Source organism: Stenella coeruleoalba (assembly GCF_951394435.1).
Source record: "Stenella coeruleoalba genome assembly, chromosome: 5".
Lineage (NCBI taxonomy): Eukaryota > Metazoa > Chordata > Mammalia > Artiodactyla > Delphinidae > Stenella > Stenella coeruleoalba.
Window position 1 is genome coordinate 18,482,426 of NC_137150.1, and position 24,202 is coordinate 18,506,627.

Below are 24,202 nucleotides of genomic sequence, written 5' to 3' on the forward strand. Positions count from 1 at the left end.
ATACATTTATTTTACAAAAAGAGAGATGCCAGAAATATTTTAGGTTATTTTGATATACTTTATACTCCTGAACTAGCTCATCACTATGTAAGGAATTCATGAGAATTATCAAATGAAAAGATAATTTTGTACAGATTAAATGTTATTCATATAAAATTTTCTGAGATTGTACATCGTGCAAAATAAACTGACAGGATCAAGAGATTTGTTAATGCCTTCGTTGTCCATGATGTAATCTAAACCAAGGAAAAGTATTAATAAAACTCTTAAGAATGGAAAAGAAAAGAGATAAGACCATTATGCTTCTCTTCTGACTCATTAATGTTAACTTCAGGTTGAAATTTTCTATGGACATCTTGTACAATTTTTTAAAATATCACTATCAAAGTCATTACAGATACACCAATTACCAAGAAAAACAGTAAGATTCTACATAAAACACACAGCATTTAAATACATGTGCTCATCAGCACTCAAGACAGCACACACTCTCAAGAGCAACAACATTTATCACGTACTTATTGTACATGAGACCTTATTAAACATCAAGCAATAAAATAATGAGCAAGGTCCCCCACTTTCAAGTAATAGCTATGCACGTGCACCTGTATGTTTGTAAACACTTTGTAAGATTCCATTATTTTGTTATTGTATAACACTCCATTATTTAGGTCTTTTTAAAAACTTTTAAGAGATGTTTTTAGGCATGAATAAATTTTACTGTTTAAATTTACTTACTGCTAAAATGTCCGCTTCTACAGGCAGTAGGTTTAGGAATGCAAAGAGCTGGACAGTCAAGATGGTATAGACTTGCGTGGCCGACAGCATGAGCATCCCGATGGAGAGCAGCATCTCGCTGTAAAATCACCTGGAAGACAAGTAGATGAATAACAATAAGTTCTGGTACATTGTCCTTGAAAATAAGTTATTTGATATATTAGTTCCTGATGTCCAAAAATACCTCTTAATTACAAACATGGATTAAGATTAAAATGAAACTTGTATTTCAAAAGCACAATTGTTTACACAGATTTGGACATTTAGGTAAATACCCAGTGTTAGTCAATACCTACATAACTCATGGTGACTAAGTTCTATATTTTAGCCACAAAATAAAGATCCTCCCACAGTTCTCAGTTTATAGTACAGCTTGTCTACCAACTCAATTATGGGACAAGCAAGATTTCAATCAAAATAATGATTAAAAATGCACAAGCACCTTTGATTTAAAATTTTTTAGAAAGAATTTTATAATTTGTAAATTTACTTTTTGTTTATTCTTGAATATTGTACCCACATTAGCGTACTTTTTTTAAATGGCCATTTATTATAAAGTAATACTTTTTGCCCTTTTCCTCCTAGCAATATATACATACCTTTCTGCCTCTCTACATCCCAATGGCAATAGTGCAGCTACCTCTCCCAACCTCACCCAATTCTCTACATGAATCCCTATCTATCTTACAGCAAAAAGGCACCATGAAAGAACTCAATGTTAACCAAGTAAGTAACAAAATTCTCATTGGTAAGCCTCAACCAATTGTATAACATACTTCTTAAGTGGTGAGAATGAAGTTTACAAAGACAAGAGCCTTTATAATAAACTATTTCATTAAATACCACAAATTCATGTAATAGCAATTTTGATGATGATTGCTGTTGGTAAAGCTCTGGACTTAGAGACTACCAGAGAGACTCACAATGACTCTTTGACACACACTGAAAGAGAGATACCTTGAATAATTTTTGAACCACCATCTTACAAAGCCATTAATAACAGAGATGAAATAAAGGTGAAAATACGTTAAACATATAGATCTATCCCAGAGACAGAAAGTAAATTAGTGGTTGCCTGGGGATGGGAGTAAGAATCAGGCAGAGAGGGGGGACAAATAGAAATGGGAATGACCACTCATGGAAATGGGGTTTCTTTTCGGGATGATGAAAATGTTCTAAAATTAGATTGCGCCGATGATTGCACAACTCTACAAATAAACTAAAAATCACTGCACTTTTTACTTTAAATGGGTAAATTTTATGGTGTATCATATCTCAATAAAGCTGTTTTTAAAATGCATAGATTTGCTGGTATTAGTTTCTTAAGTAAAATACATTTTATAATATAGCTCTGTTGAGAAAAGAGTTAACACAGCAGGTCTGAGACTGCTATCCTTAGAAAGGCCTGCTTACAAGGTTGGCCCTTTGCTGGCATCTGAGGACTTAAGATTTCAGGAGGGTTCCCATCATTCTCTGATAAGAACAGCTCATTGTGCCTGAATTCTGCAAACAATGTGGTTTATGTTGAATACCTACTTTCTTTCTGGGAGTCTGAAATTTTGGTATATGCTAGGTGGAGGGTGCCTACCTGAATAGCCCCCAATATAAACCCTGGGCACTGAATCTCTAATGAGCTCCCCTGGTAGACATTTCACATGTGTCATCATAACTCACTGCTGAGAAGTTAAGCGTATCCCCTGAGACTCCACTGAGAGAGACTCTTAAAAGCTCACACCCGGTTTTCTCTGGATTTTACCCCATGGGCCTTTTCCCTTTGCCAACTCTGCTTTGTATCCTTTCACTGTAATAAATCATAGTCATGAGTACAATCATATGCTGAGTCCTGTAAGTCCTTCTAGTGAATCACTGAACTTGGGGGTGGTCTTGGGGACCCCCATCATAACCACATTATACAATTTCTAGGCAGAAATCATACCATAAAAACATATAAATCCTTATAAAATAAGGTATAGTTGCTACTAAATTTTGCTAGAAAAAATAAATACACAGTATTTTGACCACTGACCTGTTTGGGAAACTTAACCTGAATAAGAACTATGACTTCCCTTGTAAAGTTTTGGAATTCCCAGCTAACTTTAGGGGAGCGAGATGAACTGAGAGTTTAGAGGTGAAATAACTCTTAAGGATAGGAATGATAATAAGCACAACAACTATAACTCACCACTTACTAACCGGACATTGCTCTAAGCATGTTATTGAATTTAAGTCTTCTAATCCTAACAACACCCTATAAGGTATCATTTCATAGTTGGGGAAAACTTAGGCCCTATTAGGGAACTTGTCCAAGATCAAATAATGAATAATAGCAGAGCCAGTATTCAAACCCAGGCAGTTGATGTCCAAAAGGTAGAGTAATGGATCTATGCTTCCACGGGTACTCAAGGGCTTCAAACCAATGTTCATGGGACAGCAGCCACTGGAGTATTTACTTCTTTTGCTCTGTGCGTGCGTGCGTGTGTGTGTGTGTGTGTGTGTGTGTGTGTGTGTGTGTGTACTTAATAATATGCAGTGGGTTTTGGTTATACTTTTTATTGCCTTTTTTAAAATAACACATTCAGGACTTTTTAAAGTCTCTATTTACAAAACTAATTCTTGTTCATTGTAGAAAATGTGTGAAAAATTAAAATCACTCATAATCACCAAATAAAAGAATAACCAGTGTCCATATTTTGATGTATAACCTCCTATTCTTTTAGTTACGTGTAAATTCAAATATATATTTAGCAAAGTTGGGATACACTACAGATGTTTTGTTAACTATTCTCTTCACTTACTGTATTATGAATATTTTCCTAATTCATTACTATATTTGAAAAAATTAAAACTTTCAAACCCTGTACCATAACATTCCCTCAAGAACCTTTACAGACAGCAGTGAGACCCGCTAGGGCTTCCACCCCTTTCAAACACTACTTTTTTAAAAAATCTATCTCATATACTGGGTTCCCATATATGACTTTGATATACAAAATGAAAACTACTGGTCTAAAACAGGATGTATAATGACCACATGATATTTCGTATAAATGTTCTATAATGGATTTAATGGAATCCATATTGTTGGAGACTGAATTTGCTTCTTCTTATAAACTCTGCAGTAAATATTCTTATAGTTAAACCTTACAGGTACAGTAGTAGTATAACTGTGGTAAGGAATATGAGATCTAGTATTAGACAGACCTAAGTTTATATCTCAGCACTGCCACATGCTAACAGTGTGACTCTGAGGCAAAATTATTAAATTGCTTCATCTGTAAAAGGAGATTATTTAGGATTTAAAAGACAACTGTGGTGAATAAATACAAAAATGCATATAAGAACTTAACACAACAGTGAAATACAGGAGGAAAAGAGTTTGGGTGGTGATGCCAGTAGATGAGAGAGAAAATACAGGAGAACTACAGTTAGTGGAAGTGAGAGCAATTTGGTAATTTTTTCACTTAATGTTTATAAAACATTCTAGTGGACATGTAAACAGTGATAAATAGAAGTCAGGAGCTCTACCCAAGGCATAAGAGAGATTTAGGAATCATCAACAAACAGGTGATAACTAAAGTGATCTTAATGTAAAAGTAAAAATTAAAAAGAGAAGACGGCTAAAGAAAACCGTCTAAATTTAGGTAGAAACAGAAAGCAGAGAAAAGAAAGAGAGAAAGACATTGATTTCACAAAAGACTAGAAAAAAAAAGAACTTTAAAATGAATGTGGGGGAAGGCAGGCAGTTAGTCAACAGAAGTAAATGTTGGAGAAGAGGCAAAAAGGTCTACAATTTTCACATTTTAAGAGTCTGTCCAGGGAATTCCCTCGCGGTCAGCGGTCAGGACTCCGTGCTTTCACTGCTGAGGGCCCGGGTTTGATCACTGGTCGGGGAACTAAGATCCCACACGCCGCGCAGTGTGGCCAAAAAGAAAAATTGTTTAAAAAAAAAAAAGACTCTGTCCAAACTAAACAATTTAAGTTTCCAGTAATCAAACAGGTGCCCTTGCTCTTGCTCTGATCAGCTCACTGTTTCAAGAATGCACCCTGCTGTTGCCAGCACTAAATCTTTATTCGTGTATTATCCAGAAACTAAAATATACTCTACCTACAAAGGAAAAACTATGAATCCTATAAAATCGCATGCAAAATTTTATGTATGTATAGATACATGCAGTTTCTTGGAAAAGGTCCATGGTTGTTAATGCAGTCTCCAAAAAAAAGCACAATAGGGTTTTTTTGTTGTTAAATCTTCCCTTCTCCAAGAAGTTTTCTGCAAGGAAAGGTTAAACAAGCTTAAATCCTTTGTTACTTTCTCCCAGCACTTAAACTACTGGGTTGGGATAAATATAGACTGTCAACTGTATCACTAGGCAACATTATTTATTGTAAAAATGACTTTCTAATTGGTGAAAACTGTAAAGACTGTATGTAGGTTAACTGTAAAAATCCTTGAGAGACACCAAACAGGTTTCTAGAGATGTATCCATTCCCACCATCTCTGATCATACCTAATTTTGCCTTCTATTTGACAAAATTGTACTACTACTTATAAACAAACATTTTATCTTAAATTAGCTACTTGACTCTGTCTAAAGGGTTTTCCAACTGGCAAATTCTCATTCTACTTTTCGTCAGTCTATATCACCTAAGATGTATTCTTGCCAAAATTATTTTAACCCAGTTCTAACAAGTCTTTAGCTCTAACTTCAAGTTTACAAGAAATACATGGAATAGAATTAAATAAGTAAAATAAAATGGATGTGTTACTTGAGGGCACTGCACCAATTCCTATAAAATTAAATGGAATAAACAAAACAGTGTAGGGGGACAGAATGGGAGAACAGCATGAGACTGTTGTACATTAAAAGAGATAAAAAACATTACATCCAAATGCCAAACACAGGTTCAAGCAAACCAACAATAAAAATGCAATTTAGTAAGAAGAGGGACAATGTGAATGTAGTCTAGATATTAGATAAATTTTTTTAAATAATTGTTGATTTTCTAGGTATGATGACAGTATTGTGGTCATATGAGAAAGTCCCTATTTCTAGAGCTGCCTACTGAAATGCTTAGGAATGAAATGTCATGATATCTGTAATTTACTTTAAAATTCTCCAGCCAAAAAAAATAAATAAACCAAAACACTAATCAACGTTAAATCTAGGAGAAAATTATATTGAGGTTCATTATACTATTTCTCTACTTTTCTATATGTTTGGTAATTTGTATAATAAGTTTTATTAATTCAGTGAATAAATAACTGTTTTAACTCTTCAGTGACCTTTTTATAGAAGGCCTTCAGCCTCATTTTTTTTAATATGGTATAATACACACAACATAAAATTTACCATTTTAAACATTTTTAGGTGTAAGGTTTAGGTTAGTGACATTAACTACATTCAAATTGTTGTGCAACCATCGCCACCATCCATCTCCAGAACTTTTCCCTCTTCCCAAAGTGAAACTCTGTACTCATTAAATACTGATTTCCCATTCCCCCTCCCCCTAGCCTCCAAGCAACCACTATTCTACTTTCTATCTCTATGAATTTTACTACTCTATATCAGGTAACTGATATAAGTGGAATCACTTTATGTCTATTTATGTCTGGCTTATTTCACTTAGCATGTCTTTAAGATTCGTCCACGGGCTTCCCTGGTGGAGCAGTGGTTGAGAGTCCGCCTGCTGATGCAGGGGACATGGGTTTGTGCCCTGGTCCGGGAAGATCCCTCATGCCGCGGAGCGGCTGGGCCTGTGAGCCATGGCCGCTGAGCCTACGCGTCTGGAGCCTGTTCTCCACAACAGGAGAGGCCCGCATACCACAAAAAAAAAAAAAAAAAAAAGATTCATCCACATTGTAGAATATGTCAGAATTTCCTTCTCTTTTCAGGCTGAATAATATTCCATTATATGTATTTACATTTTGTTTATCCATTTATCTATCAATGGATGCTTTGGTTGATGCCACCTTTTGGCTACTGTGAACAATGCTGCTTTGAACATGGCTGTACAAATATCTGAGCCCCTGCTTCTTTTGGGTATATATCCAGAAGTGAAATTGCTGGATTATATGGCAATTCTATATTCAATTTATTTGAGGAATCACATACCATTTTCCACAACAGCTGCACCATTTTACATTCCCACCAGCAATACATAAGGGTTCCAACTTCTTCATATCCTCGACAGCACTTATTTTCTGTTTGATAACAGCCACAGTAATGGATATAAAGTGGTATCTCATTGTGGCTTTGATTTGCACTTCTCTAATGATTAGTGATGTTGACCTCTTTCCATATGCTTATTGGCCTTCTGTATATCTTCAATGGAGAAATAATTATTCAAATCCATTGCCCATTTTTTAAATTGAAGTATACCTGATTTACACTGTTGTGTTAGCTTCTAGTACACCAAAGTGATTCGGATATATGTGTGTGTGTGTATGTATATTCTTTTTCAGATTATTTTACATTATAGGTTATTACAAGCTAGTGAATATAGTTTGCTGTATAGCCCTATACCGTAGGACCTTGTTGTTTATCTATGTTATATATAGTAGTGTGTGTATGTTAATCCCAAACTCCTAAGTTATCCCTCCCCCTCTACCTTTCCCTTCTGGTAACCATAAGTTTGTTTTCTATGTCTTTGAGTCTATTTCTGTTTTGTAAATAAGTTCATTTGTATCATTTTGTTTTTTAGATTCCACATATAAGTGATATCATACGATATTTGTCTTTCTTTGACTTACTTCACTTAGTATGATAATCTCTAGGTCCATCCATGTTGCTGCAAATGGCATTATTTCATTCTTTTTCTTGCTGAGTAATATTCCATTGTGTGTGTGTGTGTGTGTGTGTATATATACACACATATATATACACACCACATCTTCATTATCCATTCATCTGTCGATGACACTTAGGTTGCTTCCATGTCTTGTCCTTTGCCCATTTTTAATTGGGTGGTGGTTGTTGTTGCGTTTTGAAAGTTCTTTATATATTCTGCGTATATTTCCCTTATGATATATATGATTGAAATATATTTTCACCAATTCCATGGGTTGTCTTTTCACTCTGCATAGTGTCCTTTATATACCCAAGTTTTTAATTTTGAGGAACCAACTCTTGATTTTGTTACTTTTCTACTGGCCTTGTGAATTTGAGAACCTTTGAACTGGGGCTGGTACATGTGGTTATCCACAAGGCTTAAGAGCACAGATGCCAGTTACTCATCTAATGCTGTTCTGGTAGTTGCAAAATTTAAAAACTTCCCCAAGCAGCAGAGTAATCCTAACCTCACATTTAAGTTTGTGACAATACCATGCAACTCATCTACACAAAACTATATTCTAAACTTCATTTTACAGATGGGGATGCATTTAATAAGTGTTTAAGACCAACATTACTTTCAGGAATTTGCTTTCCAAATAATCTTTAATTCTGAAGATGACTCACATTCTGACATCAACTAGTTCAGTAACAAATAACACTCATAAAACAGCTAACCATCGCCATAAGAAAGCCTCTGAATAAGCTCATATTCCATTGGTTCTCAAGCTACTCTTGTGTATCAATGGGATTTCAAAAACTTGACCAAAATGCCCCACTGATAAAATAATGGTAATCTTTTCCTAATTTGAAAAAAGATTTAATAGGTAGTAATTTCAATTTATTTTTCTCCATAAATGTATCTTATACTACAAAACGCATCAAAAAGATATGTACTATAGAAAGCACTAACAGAAAAAAATACCTGAATAGCTACTTAACTATTTTAGTGTAAAATTTATAATAGCCAAATCACACTGCATTAAATAGATGGTTTTTTTTTTTACAAATGTGCTCATGGTCATGTATGTTTATTATATATATATGGTACTATAAAATTTCCTCAAAAACAGTGTTCTCAATTCATACAAGTGTATATAACAATAACTTCATAGTATTCCTTAAAAAGCATCATGACTTCCAAGAGTTCAACTGAGAACTACTAATATATACTACAGTTAAGTTTCCATAAAGCATAGTTTTTAATGCTTTTAATGAAATGGTTGAGAGACTGTCATGAGAAAAAGTAAAAAAAACGACAACAGGGCTTAACTTTTTAAGCAAAAATAAAATACCCAATAGTTCTTTGCAAGGAAACTGAAGGTTGCCCAGCTAATTTCTCTAACATGAAGCCATCTAAACTAAAAGCAAGCCTCATCTAAGATGTTTTACTTTTACTGTCAACCAATGTTTTTCAGATTCCACGACAATTTGATTTTTCCAACAAATGAAACAAAATAAGCAAAATTTTAATTTTAAAAGGTTAGCAAACAGGTTTCTCCAAAACATCAATTCTTTCCAACCTCTGAGACTCACACAAACTATTCCCAATGTTTAGTGTGTACCATGATCCCCAAACCAGACAAGGACAACACACACGCAAAAAAAATTATAGGCCAGTATCTCTGATGAACATAGATGCAAAATCCTCAACAAAATACTAGCAAACTGAATACAACAACACTTTAAAGGATAATCATAATCAAGTAGAATTTATTTCAGGGATGCAAGGATAGTTCAACATTCACAAATCAATGGGATACATGACATTAACAAATGAAAGTTAAACATCATTTGATCATTTCAACAGATGCAGAAAAAGCATTTGACAAGATTCAACACTCATTTATGTAAAAACTCTCAATTAAGTGGGTATAGAAGCAATGTACCTCAACATAATAAAGGCCATATACAACAAACCCACAACTAACATCACACTCAAAAGTGAAAAACTGAAAGCTATCCCTCTAAATTGAGGAATAAGACAAGGATGCCCACTCTTGCCACTCTTATTCAACATATCACTGGCAGTCCTAGCCATAGCAATTAGGCAAGAAAAAGAAATAAAAGGCATCCAAATTGGAAGAAGTAAAACTGTCACTATGTGCAGATGACATGCTTTTATAGATAAAAAACCCTAGGGGACTCCTCTGGCAGTCCAGTGGTTAAGACTTCACCTTCCAATGCATGGGGTGCAGGTTCAATCCTGGTCAGGGAGCTAAGATCCCACATGCCTCACGGCCAAAAAAGCAAATCATAAAACAGAAGCCAGATTGTAACAAATTCAATAAAGACTTAAACAATGGTCCACATCAAAAAAAAGAAAATCTTAAAAAAAAAACCCTAAAGACTCCAACAAAAAACTGATAGAAATAATGAACTAATACATAATACAGTAAAGTTGCAGAGCACAAAATTAATATGCAAAAATCTACTGCATTTGTATACACTAAAAACAAATTAGCAGAAAGAGAAATTAAGAGCACAATCCAATTTACAATCACAACAAAAAGAATAAAATACCTAGGAATAAATTTAATCAAGAAAGTGAAAGACCTGTACACTGAAAGACACTGCTAAATGAAACTGTAGACACAAAGAAATGAATATATATTCTATGCTCATGGACTGAAAGAATTAACATTGTTAAAAGGTTCATATCATCTAAAGCAGCCTACAGATTCAATGCAATCTCTATCAAAATCCCAAGGACATTTTTCACAGAAATAGAACAAAAAATCTTAAAATTATATGGAACCACAAAAGACCGCAAATAGCCAAAGCAATCCTAAGTAAAAGAACAAAGCGGGAGCTTCCCTGGTGGCGCAGTGGTTGAAAGCCCGCCTGTCGATGCAGGGGACACGGGTTTGTGCCCCGGTCCGGGAAGATCCCACATGCCGCGGAGCGGCTAGGCCCGTGAGCCACGGCTGCTAAGCCTGCGCGTCCGGAGCCTGTGCTCCACAACGGGAGAGGCCACAACAGTGAGAGGCCCACATACCGCAAAAAACAACAACAACAACAAAAAAAAACAGAACAAAGCTGGAGACATCACACTCCCTAACTTCAAATTATAATACAAAGCTATAGTAACCAAACAGCACAGTATTGAAAGAAAAACAGACATAGATTAATGGAACACAGCTGAGAGCCCAAGAACAAATCCATACCTACATGGACAATTAATTTATGACAAAGGAGCAGAAAACCACAATGGAGAAAGGATAGTCTCTTCAATAAATGTTGGGAAAACCAGACAGTCATATGGAAAAAAATGAAACTAGACCACTATCTCATACCATACATAAAAATCAACTAAAAATAGATTAAGGACTTAATGTAAGACCTAAAACCATAAAACTCAATAGAAGAAACCATAGGTAGTGCACTCTTTAATATCACCCTTAGCAATACGTTTCTGAGTATGTCTCATCAGGCAAAGGAAACAAACAAAAAGAAATGGGACTACATCAAACTAAAAAGCTTCTGCACAGCAAAGGAAATCACCTATAAAATGAAAAGACAACCTACTGAATGTGAAAAGATATTTGCAAATCATACATCTGATAAGAGGTTAATATACAAAACATATAAAGAACTCATAAAACTCAATAGCAAAAAACCAAACAACCCAATGTAAAAATGAGCACAGGACCAGAAACGTCAATTTTCCAAAGAAGACACACAGATGGACAAAAGGCACTGAAAACATAATCAACATCACTATTACAGAAGTGCAAATCAAAACCACAATGAGAAGAGTAGGAACCAAGATGGCAGAGTAAAAGGACGTGTTCTCACTCCCTCTTGTGAGAACACCAGAATCACACCTAGCTGCTGGACAATCATCAACAGGAAGACACTGGAACTCACCAAAAAAGATAACCCACATGCAAAGACAAAGGAGAAGCCACAATGAGATGGTAGGAGAGGTGCAATCACAGTAAAATCAAATCCCATAACTGCTGGATGGGTAACTCACAGACTGCAGAACACTTATAACACAGAAGTCCACCCACTGGAGTGAAGGTTCTGAGCCCCATGTCCAGCTTCCCAACCTGGGGGTCCAGCAACAGGAGGAGGATTTCCTAGAGAATCAGACTTTGAAGCCTAGTGGGATTTGATTGCAGAACTTTGACAGGACTGGGGAAAACAGAGACTCCACTCTTGAAGGGCACACACAAAGTAGTGTGGGCATCAGGACCCAGGAGAAGAAGCAGTGACCCCGGGGAAGACTGAACCACACCTACCTGCTAGTGTTGGAGGGTTTCCTGCAGAGGTGGGCGGTGGCTGTGGCTCACCCTGGGGACAAGGACACTGGCAGCAGAAGTTCTGGGAAGTACTCCTTGGCGGGAGCCCTCCCAGAGTCCACCATTAGCCCCACCGAAGAGCACAGGTAGGCTCCAGTGTTGGGTTGCCTCAGGCCAAACAACCAACAGGGAGTGAACCCAGCCCCACCCATCAGCAGTCAAGCAGATTAAAGTTTTACTGAGCTCTGCCTACCAGAGCAACAGTCAGCTCCACCCACCACCAGTCCCTTCCAACAGGAAACTTGCACAAGGCTCTTAGATAGCCTCATCCACCAGAGGGAAGACAGCAGAAGCAAGAACTACAATCCTGCAGCCTGTGTAACAAAAACCACATTCACAGAAAGACAGACAAGATGAAAAGGCAGAGGGCTATGTACCAGATAAAGGAACAAGATAAAACCCCACAAAAACAACTAAATGAAGTGGAGATAGGCAACCTTCCAGAAAAAGAATTCAGAAGAATGATAGTGAAGAAGATCCAGGACCTCGGAAAAAGAATGGAGGCAAAGATCGAGAAGATGCAAGAAATGTTTAACAAAGACCTAGAACAATTAAAGAACAAACAAACAGAGATGAACAATACAATAACTGAAATGAAAACTACACTAGAAGGAATCAATAGCAGAATAACTGAGGCAGAAGAACAGATAAGTGACCTGGAAGACAGAATGGTGGAATTCACTGCTGCGGAACAGAATAAAGAAAACAGAATGAAAAGAAAAGAAGACAGCCTAAGAGACCTCTGGGACAACATTAAACGCAACAACATTCACATTATAGGGGTCCCAGAAGGAGAAGAGAGAGAGAAAGGACCAGAGAAAATATTTGAAGAGATTATAGTCAAAAACTTCCCTAACATGGGAAAGGAAATAGCCACCCAAGTCCAGGAAGGGCAGAGAGTCCCATACAGGATAAACCCAAGGAGAAACATGCCGAGACACACAGTAATCAAATTGGCAAAAATTAAAGACAAAGAAAAATTACTGAAAGTAGCAAGGAAAAAACGAAAAATAACATACAAGGGAACTCCCATAAGGTTAACAGCTGATTTCTCAGCAGAAACACTACAAGCCAGAAGAGAGTGGCATAATATACTTAAAGTGATGAAAGGGAAGAACCTACAACCAAGATTACTCTACCCAACAAGGATCTCATTCAGGTTTGATGGAAAAATCAAAAGCTTTACAGACAAGCAAAAGCTAAGAGAATTCAGCACCACCAAACCAGTTTTACAATGAATGCTAAAGGAACTTCTCTAAGTGGGAAACACAAGAGAAGAAAAGGACCTACAAAACCAAACCCAAAACAATTAAGAAAATGGTCATAGGAACATACATATCGATAATTACCTTAAACGTGAATGCATTAAATGCTCCAACCAAAAGACACAGGCTCACCAAATGAAAACAAAAACAAGACCCACCTATATGCTGCCTACAATAGACCCACTTCAGACCTAGGAACACATACAGACTTAAAGTGAGGGGAGGGAAAAAGATATTCCATCCAAATAGAAATCAAAAGCTGGAGTAGCAATACTCATATCAGATAAAATAGACTTGAAAATAATGAACGTTACAATAGACGAGCAAGGACACTACAAAATGATCAAGGGATCAATCCAAGGGGAAGATATAACAATTATAAATATATATGCACCCAACAGAGGAGCACGTCAATACATAAGGCAACTGCTAACAGCTCTAAGAGGAAATCAACAGTAACACAATAATATTGGGGGACTTTAACACCTCACTTACAGCAATGGACAGATAATCCAAAATGAAAATAAATAAGGTAACAGAAGTTTTAATGACACAACAGACCAGACAGATTTAATTGATATTTACAGGACATTCCATTCAAAAACAGCAGATTACACTTTATTCTCAAGTACAAACAGAACATTCTCCAGGACAGATCACATCTTGGGTCACAAATCAAGCCTCAGTAAATTTAAGAAAATTGAAATCATATCAAGCATCTTTTCTGACCACAATGCTATGAGATCAGAAATGAAATACAGGGAAAAAAAGTAAAAAACACAAACACATGGAGGCTAAACAATACGTTACTAAATAACCAAGAGATCACTGAAGAAGGCAAAGAGGAAATCAATAAATATCTAGAGACAAATGATAATGAAAACACGATGATCCAAAACCTACGGGATGCAGCAAAAGCAGTCCTAAGAGGGAAGTTTATAGCTATATAAGCCTACCTCAAGAAACAAGAAAAATCTCAAATAAACAATCTAACCTTACACCTAAAGGAACTAGAGAAAGAAGAACAAACAAAACCCAAAGTTAGCAGAAGGAAAGAAACCATAAAGACCAGAGCAGAAATAAATGAAATAGAAACAAAGAAAACAATAGCAAAATTCAATAAAACTAAAAGCTTGTTCTTTGAGAAGATAAACAAAATTGATAAACCATTAGCCAGACTCATCAAGAAAAAGAGGGAGAGGACTCAAATCAATAAAATTAGAAATGAAAAAGGAGAAGTTACAACAGACACTGCAGAAATACAAAGCATCCTAAGAGACTACTACAAGCAACTCTATACCAATAAAATGGACAACCTGGAAGAAATGGACAAATTCTTAGAAAGGTATAACCTTCCAAGACTGAACCAGGAAGAAATAGAAAATATAAACAGACCAATCACAAGTAATGAAATTGAAACTGTGATTGAAAATCTTCCAACAAAAGTCCAGGACCAGATGGCTTCACAGGTGAATTCTATCAAACATTTAGAGAAGAGCTAACACCCATCCTTCTCAAACTTCCAAAAAATTGCAGAGGAAGGAACACTCCCAAACTCATTCTATGAGGCCACCATCACCCTGATACCAAAACCAGACAAAGATATTACAAAAAAAGAAAATTACAGACCAATATCATTGATGAACATAGATGCAAAAATCCTCAACAAAATACTAGCAAACAGAATCCAACAACACATTAAAAGGATCATACACCATGAACAAGTGGGATTTATCCCAGGGATGCAAGGATTCTTCAATATACACAAATCAATCAATGTGATACACCATATTAACAAATTGAAGAATAAAAACCATATGATCATCTCAATAGATGCAGAAAAATCTTCTGACCAAATTCAACACCCATTTATGATAAAAACTCTCCAGAAAGTGGGCATAAAGGGAACCTACCTCAACATAATAAAGGCCATATACGACAAACCCACAGCAAACCTCAGCCTCAATGGTGAAAAACTGAAGGCATTTCCTCTAAGATCAGGAACAAGACAAGGATGTCCACTCTCACCACTATTATTCAACATAGTTTTGGAAGTCCTAGCCACGGCAATCAGAGAAGAAAAAGAAATAAAAGGAATACAAATTTGGAAAAGAAGAATTAAAGCTGTCACTGTTTGCAGATGACATGATACTATACATAGAGAATCCTAAAGATGCCACCAGAAAACTACTAGAGCTAATCAATGAATCTGGTAAAGTTGCAGGATACAAAATAAATACACAGAAATATCTTGCACTCCTATACACTAATGATGAAAAATCTGAAAGAGAAATTATGGAAACACTCCCATTTACCATTACAACAAAAAGAATAAAATACCTAAGAATAAACCTACCTAGGGAGACAAAAGACATATACACAGAAAACTATAAGACACTGATGAAAGAAATTAAAGATGATACCAACAGATGGAGAGATATACCATGTTCTTGGTTGGAAGAATCAATATTGTGAAAATGACTATACTACCCAAAGCAATCTACAGATTCAATGCAATCCCTATCAAATTACCAATGGCATTTTTACGGAACTGGAACAAAAAAATCTTAAAATTTGTATGGAGACACAAAAGACCGCGAATAGCCAAAGCAGTCTTGAGGGAAATAAACGGAGCTGGAGGAATCAGACTCCCTGACTTCAGACTACACTACAAAGCTACAGTAATCAAGACAACATGGTACTGGCACAAAAGCAGAAACACAGATCAATAGAAGATAGAAAGCCCAGAGATAAACCCACAGACCTATGGTCAACTAATCTATGACAAAGGAGGCAAGGATATACAATGGAGAAAAGACAGTCTCTTCAATAAGTGGTGCTGGGAAAACTGGACAGCTACATGTAAAAGAATGAAATTAGAACACTCCCTAATACCATACACAAAAATAAACTCAAAATGGATTCGAGACCTAAATGTAAGACTGGACACTCTAAAACTCTTAGAGGAAAACATAGGAAGAACAGTCTTTGATGTAAATCACAGCAAGATCCTTTTTTGACCTACCTCCTAGAAAAATGGAAATAAAAACAAAAATAAACAAATGGGACCTAATGAAACTTCAAAGCTTTTGCACAGCAAAGGAAACCATAAACAACACGAAAAGACAACCCCCAGAATGAGAGAAAATATTTGCAAACGAATCAACAAAGGATTAATCTCCAAAATATATAAACAGCTCATGCAGCTCAATATTAAAAAAACAAACAACCCAATCCAAAAATGGGCAGAAGAGCTAAATAGACATTTCTCCAAAGAAGACATATAGATGGCCAAGAAGCACATGAAAAGGTGCTCAACATCACTAGTAATTAGAGAAATGCAAATCAAAACTACAATGAGGTATCACCTCACACCAGTTAGAATGCGCATCATCAGAAAATCTACAAACAAGAAATGCTGGAGAGGGTGTGGAGAAAATGGAACCCTCTTGCACTGTTGGTGGGAATGTAAATTGATACTGCCACTATGGAGAACAGTATGGAGGTTCCTTGAAACACTAAAAATAGAATTACCATATGATCCAGCAATCCCACTACGGGCACATACCCAGAGAAAACCATAATTCAAAAAGACACATGCACCCCAATGTTCACTGCAGCACTATTTACTATAGCCAGGTCATTAAAGCTACCGAAATGCCCATCGACAGACGAATGGATAAAGAAGATGAAGTACATATATACAATGGAATATTACTCAGCCGTAAAAAGGAACGAAACTGGGTCATTTGTTGAGACGTGGATGGATCTAGAGACTGTCATACAAAGTGAGAAGTCAGAAAGAGAAAAACAAATATCGTATGTTAACGCATGTATGTGGAACCTAGAAAAATGGTACAGATGAACCGGTATGCAGGGCAGAAGTTGAGATACAGATGTAGAGAGCAAACGTATGGACACCAATGGAGGAAAGCCCTGGGGGGGTGGAGATGGTGGTGTGATGAATTGGGCGATTGGGATTGACATGTATACACTGATGTGTATAAAACTGATGACTAATAAGAACCTGCTGTATAAAAAAATAAAATTAAATTTAAAAATTAAAAAAAAACTAATACTAAACTTTCTTTGGTTATTTGTATGGAAATATGTTAATATAAATGTTTCAGACATTATATGAAATTCCTAAAAATCTTATATGTTCTGGTATAATGTTATAAGTCATAATTCTAGTTATTTTTTTTAAATGTATATCTCAGAAATAACTCAATTTCCTTGTCAATTGCATTATTATGAACTTTCATCAAATCTTTAACCGTGGTCATTTTTAAGTCTTTTGTCATTTACAGACAGTTCTGGATGTACTCTGATGCTTTTGCAAAAATGCTCCTATAAAAGGGTTTCATCTTCAAGTAATTCATGGAAAAGACTCTGACAAGCACAGGTTTCTGGTAACTGACTATACTGCTGAACTGAATGAATAAGCATTTTCAGAACTCTAATGGAAAACTGATGAATTCATATAAGTGCTAACAAAAGATCAAGATTAAAAAAATTAATTACATGGGACTGAGTGAACTGATGAGGATGATTATAATTTTTGTGACTGTTTGAATAGAAAAAAAAAGACTATGCAAAAAAAAAAAGACTATGCAGTAGCTGGAAACCATAAAAATAGAAAGTCCTGCATAAATATTTTTGCTTTATCTTAATACTGAATAAAATATTATAAAGCATTTCATTCAGGAGGAAAAAATACCACAATGACGTAACAACTCACACCCATTAGAATGGCTATTATCAAAAAGGCAAGAAATACTCAGTGTTGGTGAGGATGTGGAGAAAAGTGAACCCTCAAACACTGTTACTGGGAATGTAAATTGATGCAGCCACTATGGAAAACAGTATGGAGAGGGCTCAAAAAATTAAGAAGAGAACTACCACATGATCCAGCTACTCTACTTCTGTATGTTTATCCAAAGAATATGAAAACACTAGCTCAAAAAGATATATGCACCTCTATGTTCATTGCAGCATTATTTACAATAACCAAGCTATGAAACAACTTAAATGTCTATCAACAGATGGATAAAAAACATGCAGTAAACATGCAGAATATTGCTTGGCCATAAAAGAATGATGAAATCTTGCCATTTACGTGACACACCTAGACCTTGAGGGTATTATGCTAAGTGAAATAAGTCAGATGGAGAAAGACAAATACCATATGATTTCATTCATATGTGATTAAAAAACTAAATAAATAAATAAAGGAACAAACCAAACCAAACAAAAACACGTAGATATGGAGAACAGATTAGTGGTTACCAGAGTGGAAGGGGGTTAAATACACAGTGACAGACGGAAACCAAACTTTCAGTGGTGAGCATGCTGTAGTGTATACAGAGATTGAAACATAACGTATACATGAAACTTAAATGTTATAAACCAATGTTACCTCAATTTAAAAATACATATATCAAACATAATTGAATCAAGGATATTTCTACTGTTAAGTGGCAAAGGTCATGCCCTGTTCTTCCCCAAAATATAGCCTCCCTTGTCCTTATGCAGACATAGGCAATGAGTTACCCTTTTTGATATTAAACTTTATTGAGCATTATGCATTAAAGTAGAATTAATATATTTTTGCATGTGCATATAATGTAATTCTCTACAACAATGAAAACAAATGACAGCTATGTGACCAATATACATGAATTTCCCAACAATAACCCTAAGCAAAAGAAGCAAGTCACAAAGAATGCAAACACTACGATTCCACATACATAAAGCTCTTTAAAAGGCAAAACAGATATTATGTAGAGATTCACAATTAAGAGGTAAAAATGTAAAGAAAAATGAGGAAGTTATCATCATAAAAATCAAGATAGTGATTACCTTGAGGGTAAGAAAGGTAAGGAAGGGGAGTGTGACCAGGGAAAAGGTGCTTCTGGGATGCCAGCAATATTCCACATCTTGACCTGAGCTGTGATGAGATGGGAGTTTGCATTATAATTGTTCTTTAAACCATACACAAATGTTTTATGCATTTTCCTGCATCTATGATAGCTAACTATTTTCAAAAGAAAAAAAAAGAATAAAGCAACCTGTCACTCAAAACAAGATTTTTTTGTTTTGTTTTTCTGACTACATGGAGATATTATGAAAGGTTGCAAGCAGGAGCCTGCCAAGATCAAACACAACACACTAAGCGAGTCAACAAATAAGCAACTATTAAAAACCAGACTCATGTTCAATGCCAGAGTTCTATCTTCTCATTCAGTCGACATGAGATGGGATCTAGCAATAGGTATTAAGTATATAGCACATACCCAGGGGCTTGCGGTAAAAATAAATGTTCCCAGGTCCCTCCCCTGGAGATTCAGACAGGAAGCCTATAACTTTACTTTTTAAAAATGTCCCCTAGTCACTATGATCAAGCCAAATTTGGAAAACACTGCTCTCGACCATAGATTGGCAAATGGTATACCAAGTGATTATTCATAAACATTTTATAAGTCAAAGAGGGGTAGGGTAGAGGGTCAAATTAGAGCAAGGAAAAAAAGAGAGAGAGAGAAATAGGAATGTTAACAAAAATACACATCATAATCCTCTCAAATACCACTGCTGTCACCAGTGCCATAGGTTGTCAACCTCAGCAAGAAGTCATGCAGCGAACAAGGAAAAGACAATTGACAATGAATTGCTTTCATAATATTAGAATCTTAAGCATCATTTAGGGAAACATGCCAGAAAATTCTGTTTTTCTAGGTTATCAAAAATATCATGCCCAATGTACTTCAAAGTATCAATCTCCTGAACCAGAATTTTTTTTATGATGCTTCACACAAAAATCAGTACCACCACTATAAATAAATTGGTACAGAACTTATCAATTTGGAGCCAGGCACTCTGTTATGCATTTGATGTGAATGTTGCTCTGTCTAATCCTCAGAACAACCTTACCAAGTAAAACAAAAACAATGCAGGGAAAAACTTTTTCCCATATCATTCCAGTTTTCCTATTTTAGGGGACTCAATTTCTGTGTGTAAGTACCAGAATAAATGAACCAATTCCCTTATTCCCTTACCCATTATCCCCACCCCCATCCCTTTTTCTTTAATTTATGCATAATTTGTGAACAAAAAGCTGAGCATGCCCAATGCCTCATACATAGTTTGGGTGTTAAGCATGACATTTAGCCTACTATATTAATGGTGGAACAGTATGGGGTGCTAGATCAAGTTATGCCATTCCCACTGATGATTACAACTGTTTCTTTAAAGTATCACCCCAAGACTCTGTTCCTGGCCTCTTTTCTGTATAGTAACATTAAAAATATTTCACGTATACATTAAAAAGATGCATAGATATTCTGAAACAAAACAATTTGTTAACATGTACATGTAAACTCTGGGTGGGGGACTCTATATGATTTTTTTAAAATATTTATCTGCATATTTCAGAATAAACAATTAAAACTTTCTAAAGCCTATTTCATTTTATATAACATATACCAAACAAAAACCTAGAAGAAAACACACAGAAATCGTAACAGAAATCTGTTCCACCTATATAAGTTCTCTAAGCATGCATTACTCTCATACAAACAAAACAAAACAACAACAACAAAAAAAACCAATGTTTTCTTAATGAGCAAGACACAAGGTTTTATAATTCACAAGTCTATTCACAATCTGGAGAAGATGAAATTATTTCTTCTTAAGTGAAGTGTGCAATAAAAAACTAGTGAAAAAAAGGGCAGATCTTCAGCTATGAGTTAAATCCAAGCCATCATTTTCTCTCTTTAAGCACTCAATTACACTCAAAAGATTCCGTCCTACACTACAGTCCTTATACTTATCATTATTGCTGTAAAGTAGTAGCAGCCATGCGGGCTCCCAGGCATTTGGGTCAATTGGCAATATATCACAATCTGTCAGAGATGATACCTTTATTAATTATGATGCCATGGATTACTAGCATTCCCTTTCCATTGGTAAAGAACTCAGCACTGTGCTCAGGTCCAAAGGCATGACCAAAGCAATACCAAAACCTCAAATTTTTAGGTCTATTTCCTGGAACCACTCCAGGCACCAACTCTACATCAACAGTTCAATCAGGAGAGAGAAACTATAGTAAATTAAACAGTGTTTAACACAAATAATAATTAAACTATGATAAGATAGTAACTATAAAGATATAATGAGGGGTGGCAAGAGGCAAGAGAGAGGGATTCCAAAGGGGCATGAGGAAACCTCTGGGAGCAACAGATATGTTCACTAACTTCATTATGGTGATGGTTTCAGAGTTATATAAATATGTCAAAGCTAATAAGCATAAACTTTAAATATGTACAGTCTGGGACTTCTCTGGTGGTCCAGTGGTAAAAAATCTTCCTTCCAATGCAAGGGACACGGGTTTGAACCCTGCATTGGACAAGGGTTTGAACCCTGGTCAGGGAACTAAGACCTCACATGCCACGGGGCAACTAAGCCCGCACACCACAACTACAGAGCCCACAAGCGCTGGAGCCTGCGTGCCACAACTAGAGAGAGAAAACCTGTATGCCACAACTAGAGAGAAGCCCGCGTGCCTCAACGAAGAGCCCACGTGCTGTAACTAAGACCCGATGCAGCCAAAAATAAATAAATAACTATGTACAGTTTATTATATGCCAGTTATAAGTCAATAAAGCTGTTTTTAATTTTTTTAAGATAAATAATTATTAAACTCTGATGGGAAAAATAAGGCTGAGGGAGAGGACCCAAAAAGGATAAACTTCGAAGAAGGGTCCCCTCTCCTCAAGGCTGGAGTTTCTCATTGGAGAAGCTATGGTTGTAGCACGCTAGATAACAGAGAATTTCACTGGATTGTCCAAACCAGAGCAGGTCCAACGTTGCCAGACTAGCAGGAAACAATTCTCTGGAGTGCAGCTGTTGAGGCTGGTGAGCAGGTGTGCAGACGTAGTCAGGACACTGCTGCAGGCACAAGGCCTAGAATGCACAGTATCCATGTCAAGAGAACTGCAGGAAACAACTCCCTGGGGTACAGGCAAGCCAAGGTTGGTGGGCAGGCACGTAGAGGTCCAGCCAGGCACTGGAGGCGTGAGGCCTGAGGTACGTGGTGTCCACTTCAGAAGGGCAGTGGCAAGGTGGTCACCAGGTCTAGACTGGGACTGCAGGATCAGTGAAGGCCTGTTTACCCTGGGCACATGGCTGAGGCAGAGCACCACCAGATGTCCCCAATGTCCCTAGAAGTGGGGGGGAGTGTGTGGAGGAGAGGGGGACCTGGGTCAAGGAACTGAGATCCCACAAGCCACACAGCGCAGCCAAAAAGAAAAAAAGAAAACTAAATATTGTTAAGATGGCAATACTACCCAAAGTAATCTACAGATTCAATACATTCCCTATCAAAATTCCAATAGCTTTTCATGCAGAAATGGTGAAGTCAATCCTCAAATTCATATGGAATTGCAAGGGGCCCTGAATAGTCAACGCAATTTTAAAAAAGATGAACAGAGCTGGAGGACTCACACTTCCCAATTTCAAAATCTTACTATAAAGTTACAGTAATCAAAACAATGTGGTATGGGCATAAGGATAGACATATAGGCCAAAGGAATAGAATTGAGAGTCCAAAAAAATCAACCTATACTTCTATGGCCAATTGATTTTCAATAAAGGTACCAAAATCATTCAATGAGGAAATAATATTATACTTTCTTCAACAAGTGGTAATGGAACAACTGTATACCACATGCAGAACAATGAAGTTGTACCCATAAACTCACACTATATGCAAAAATTAACTCAAAATAGTTCAATGACCTAAATATAAGAGCTAAAATGATAAAACTCTTAGAAGAAAACATAAGAATAAATCCCCATGACCTTGCATTCCACAATGGATTCTTAGATATGAAACCAAAAGCATGAGCAACGAAAATAAATAAATAAATAAATAGAGCTTCTTCAAAATTTAAAACTTTTATGTGTCAATGGATATTATTAAGAAAGTGAAAAAACAACCCACAAAATGGAAGAAAATATCGGCAAATCATACATCTGATAAGGGTCTAGTATCCAGAATACATAAAAACACTTACAACTCAATAATAGACAAACAACCCAACTTAAACATGGGCAAAAAATCTGAATAAACATTTCCACAAAGAAGATATACAAATGGCCAAACCACCACATAAAAAGATGTTCAACATCATCAGTTATTAGGGAAATGCAAATCAAAACCACAGTGAGATATCACCTCATCATGACACAAGGATAGCAACAGCATTAATTTTTTTTTTTTTTTTTACTGGAAAAGAACAAGTGTTGGTGACAATGAAGAGAAATTGGAACACTAGTACACTGTCGGTAGGAATGTAAAATGGTTCAGCCACTATGGAAAACAGTTTGGTAAGTCCTCAAAAAGCTAACCATAGGATTACCATATGATCCAACAATTCCACTCCTTATATATACCCAAAAGAAATGAAAACTGGGACTCAGAAAAACCCTTGTAAACCAATGTTCAGGGCAACAATATTCACAATAGCCAAAGAATGGAACGAAACCAAATGTCCTTCAACAGATGAATGGATAAAGTCTGGTGTATACACACAATAAAATTATTTAGCTATAAAAAGGAAGAAGTATTCATACATACAATAATGTAGCTTGCAACAACATTGCAGAACCTCGAAAACATTATGCTAAGTGAAAGAAGCCAGATGCTAAAGTTCACATATTGTATGATTCCATTTATATGAGATTTCCAGAATAAGTGAGATATCCAGTAAATCCATAGAAACAGAAAGCAAATTAGTGCTGCCAGGGGCTGGGGGCAGCAGAGAATGGTGAATAGGTATGGATGGGGTTTCAGTTTTGAGTGATAAAAATGTTTTGGAACTAGACAGAAGTGGTGGTTGCACAGCACTGTAATTTACTAAATACCACACAATTATTCACTTTAAAATTGTTAATTTTATGCTGTATGAATTTTGCCTCAAAAAATTTTAAGCAATTAATATTTATAATACATGTTATGTAAATG

At 36.1% G+C, this 24,202-nt stretch overlaps 1 protein-coding gene across 3 annotated transcripts in view; it reads right to left on the bottom strand.

Moving 5' to 3' along the window:
- Window positions 1-24,202, bottom strand: part of RNF13 (ring finger protein 13) — a 139,599-nt gene that overhangs the window by 107,808 nt on the left and 7,589 nt on the right. For 2 of the 3 annotated variants that reach the window (XM_079922334.1, XM_079922332.1), the window contains exon 2: window positions 739-868. In XM_079922334.1, the coding sequence (XP_079778460.1) occupies window positions 739-852 (114 nt within the window). In that variant the 5' untranslated portion in view covers window positions 853-868. Of the gene's footprint in view, window positions 1-738; window positions 869-19,041; window positions 19,130-24,202 lie in introns of all 3 variants that reach the window. The other variant, XM_079922333.1, reaches the window with a different exon arrangement.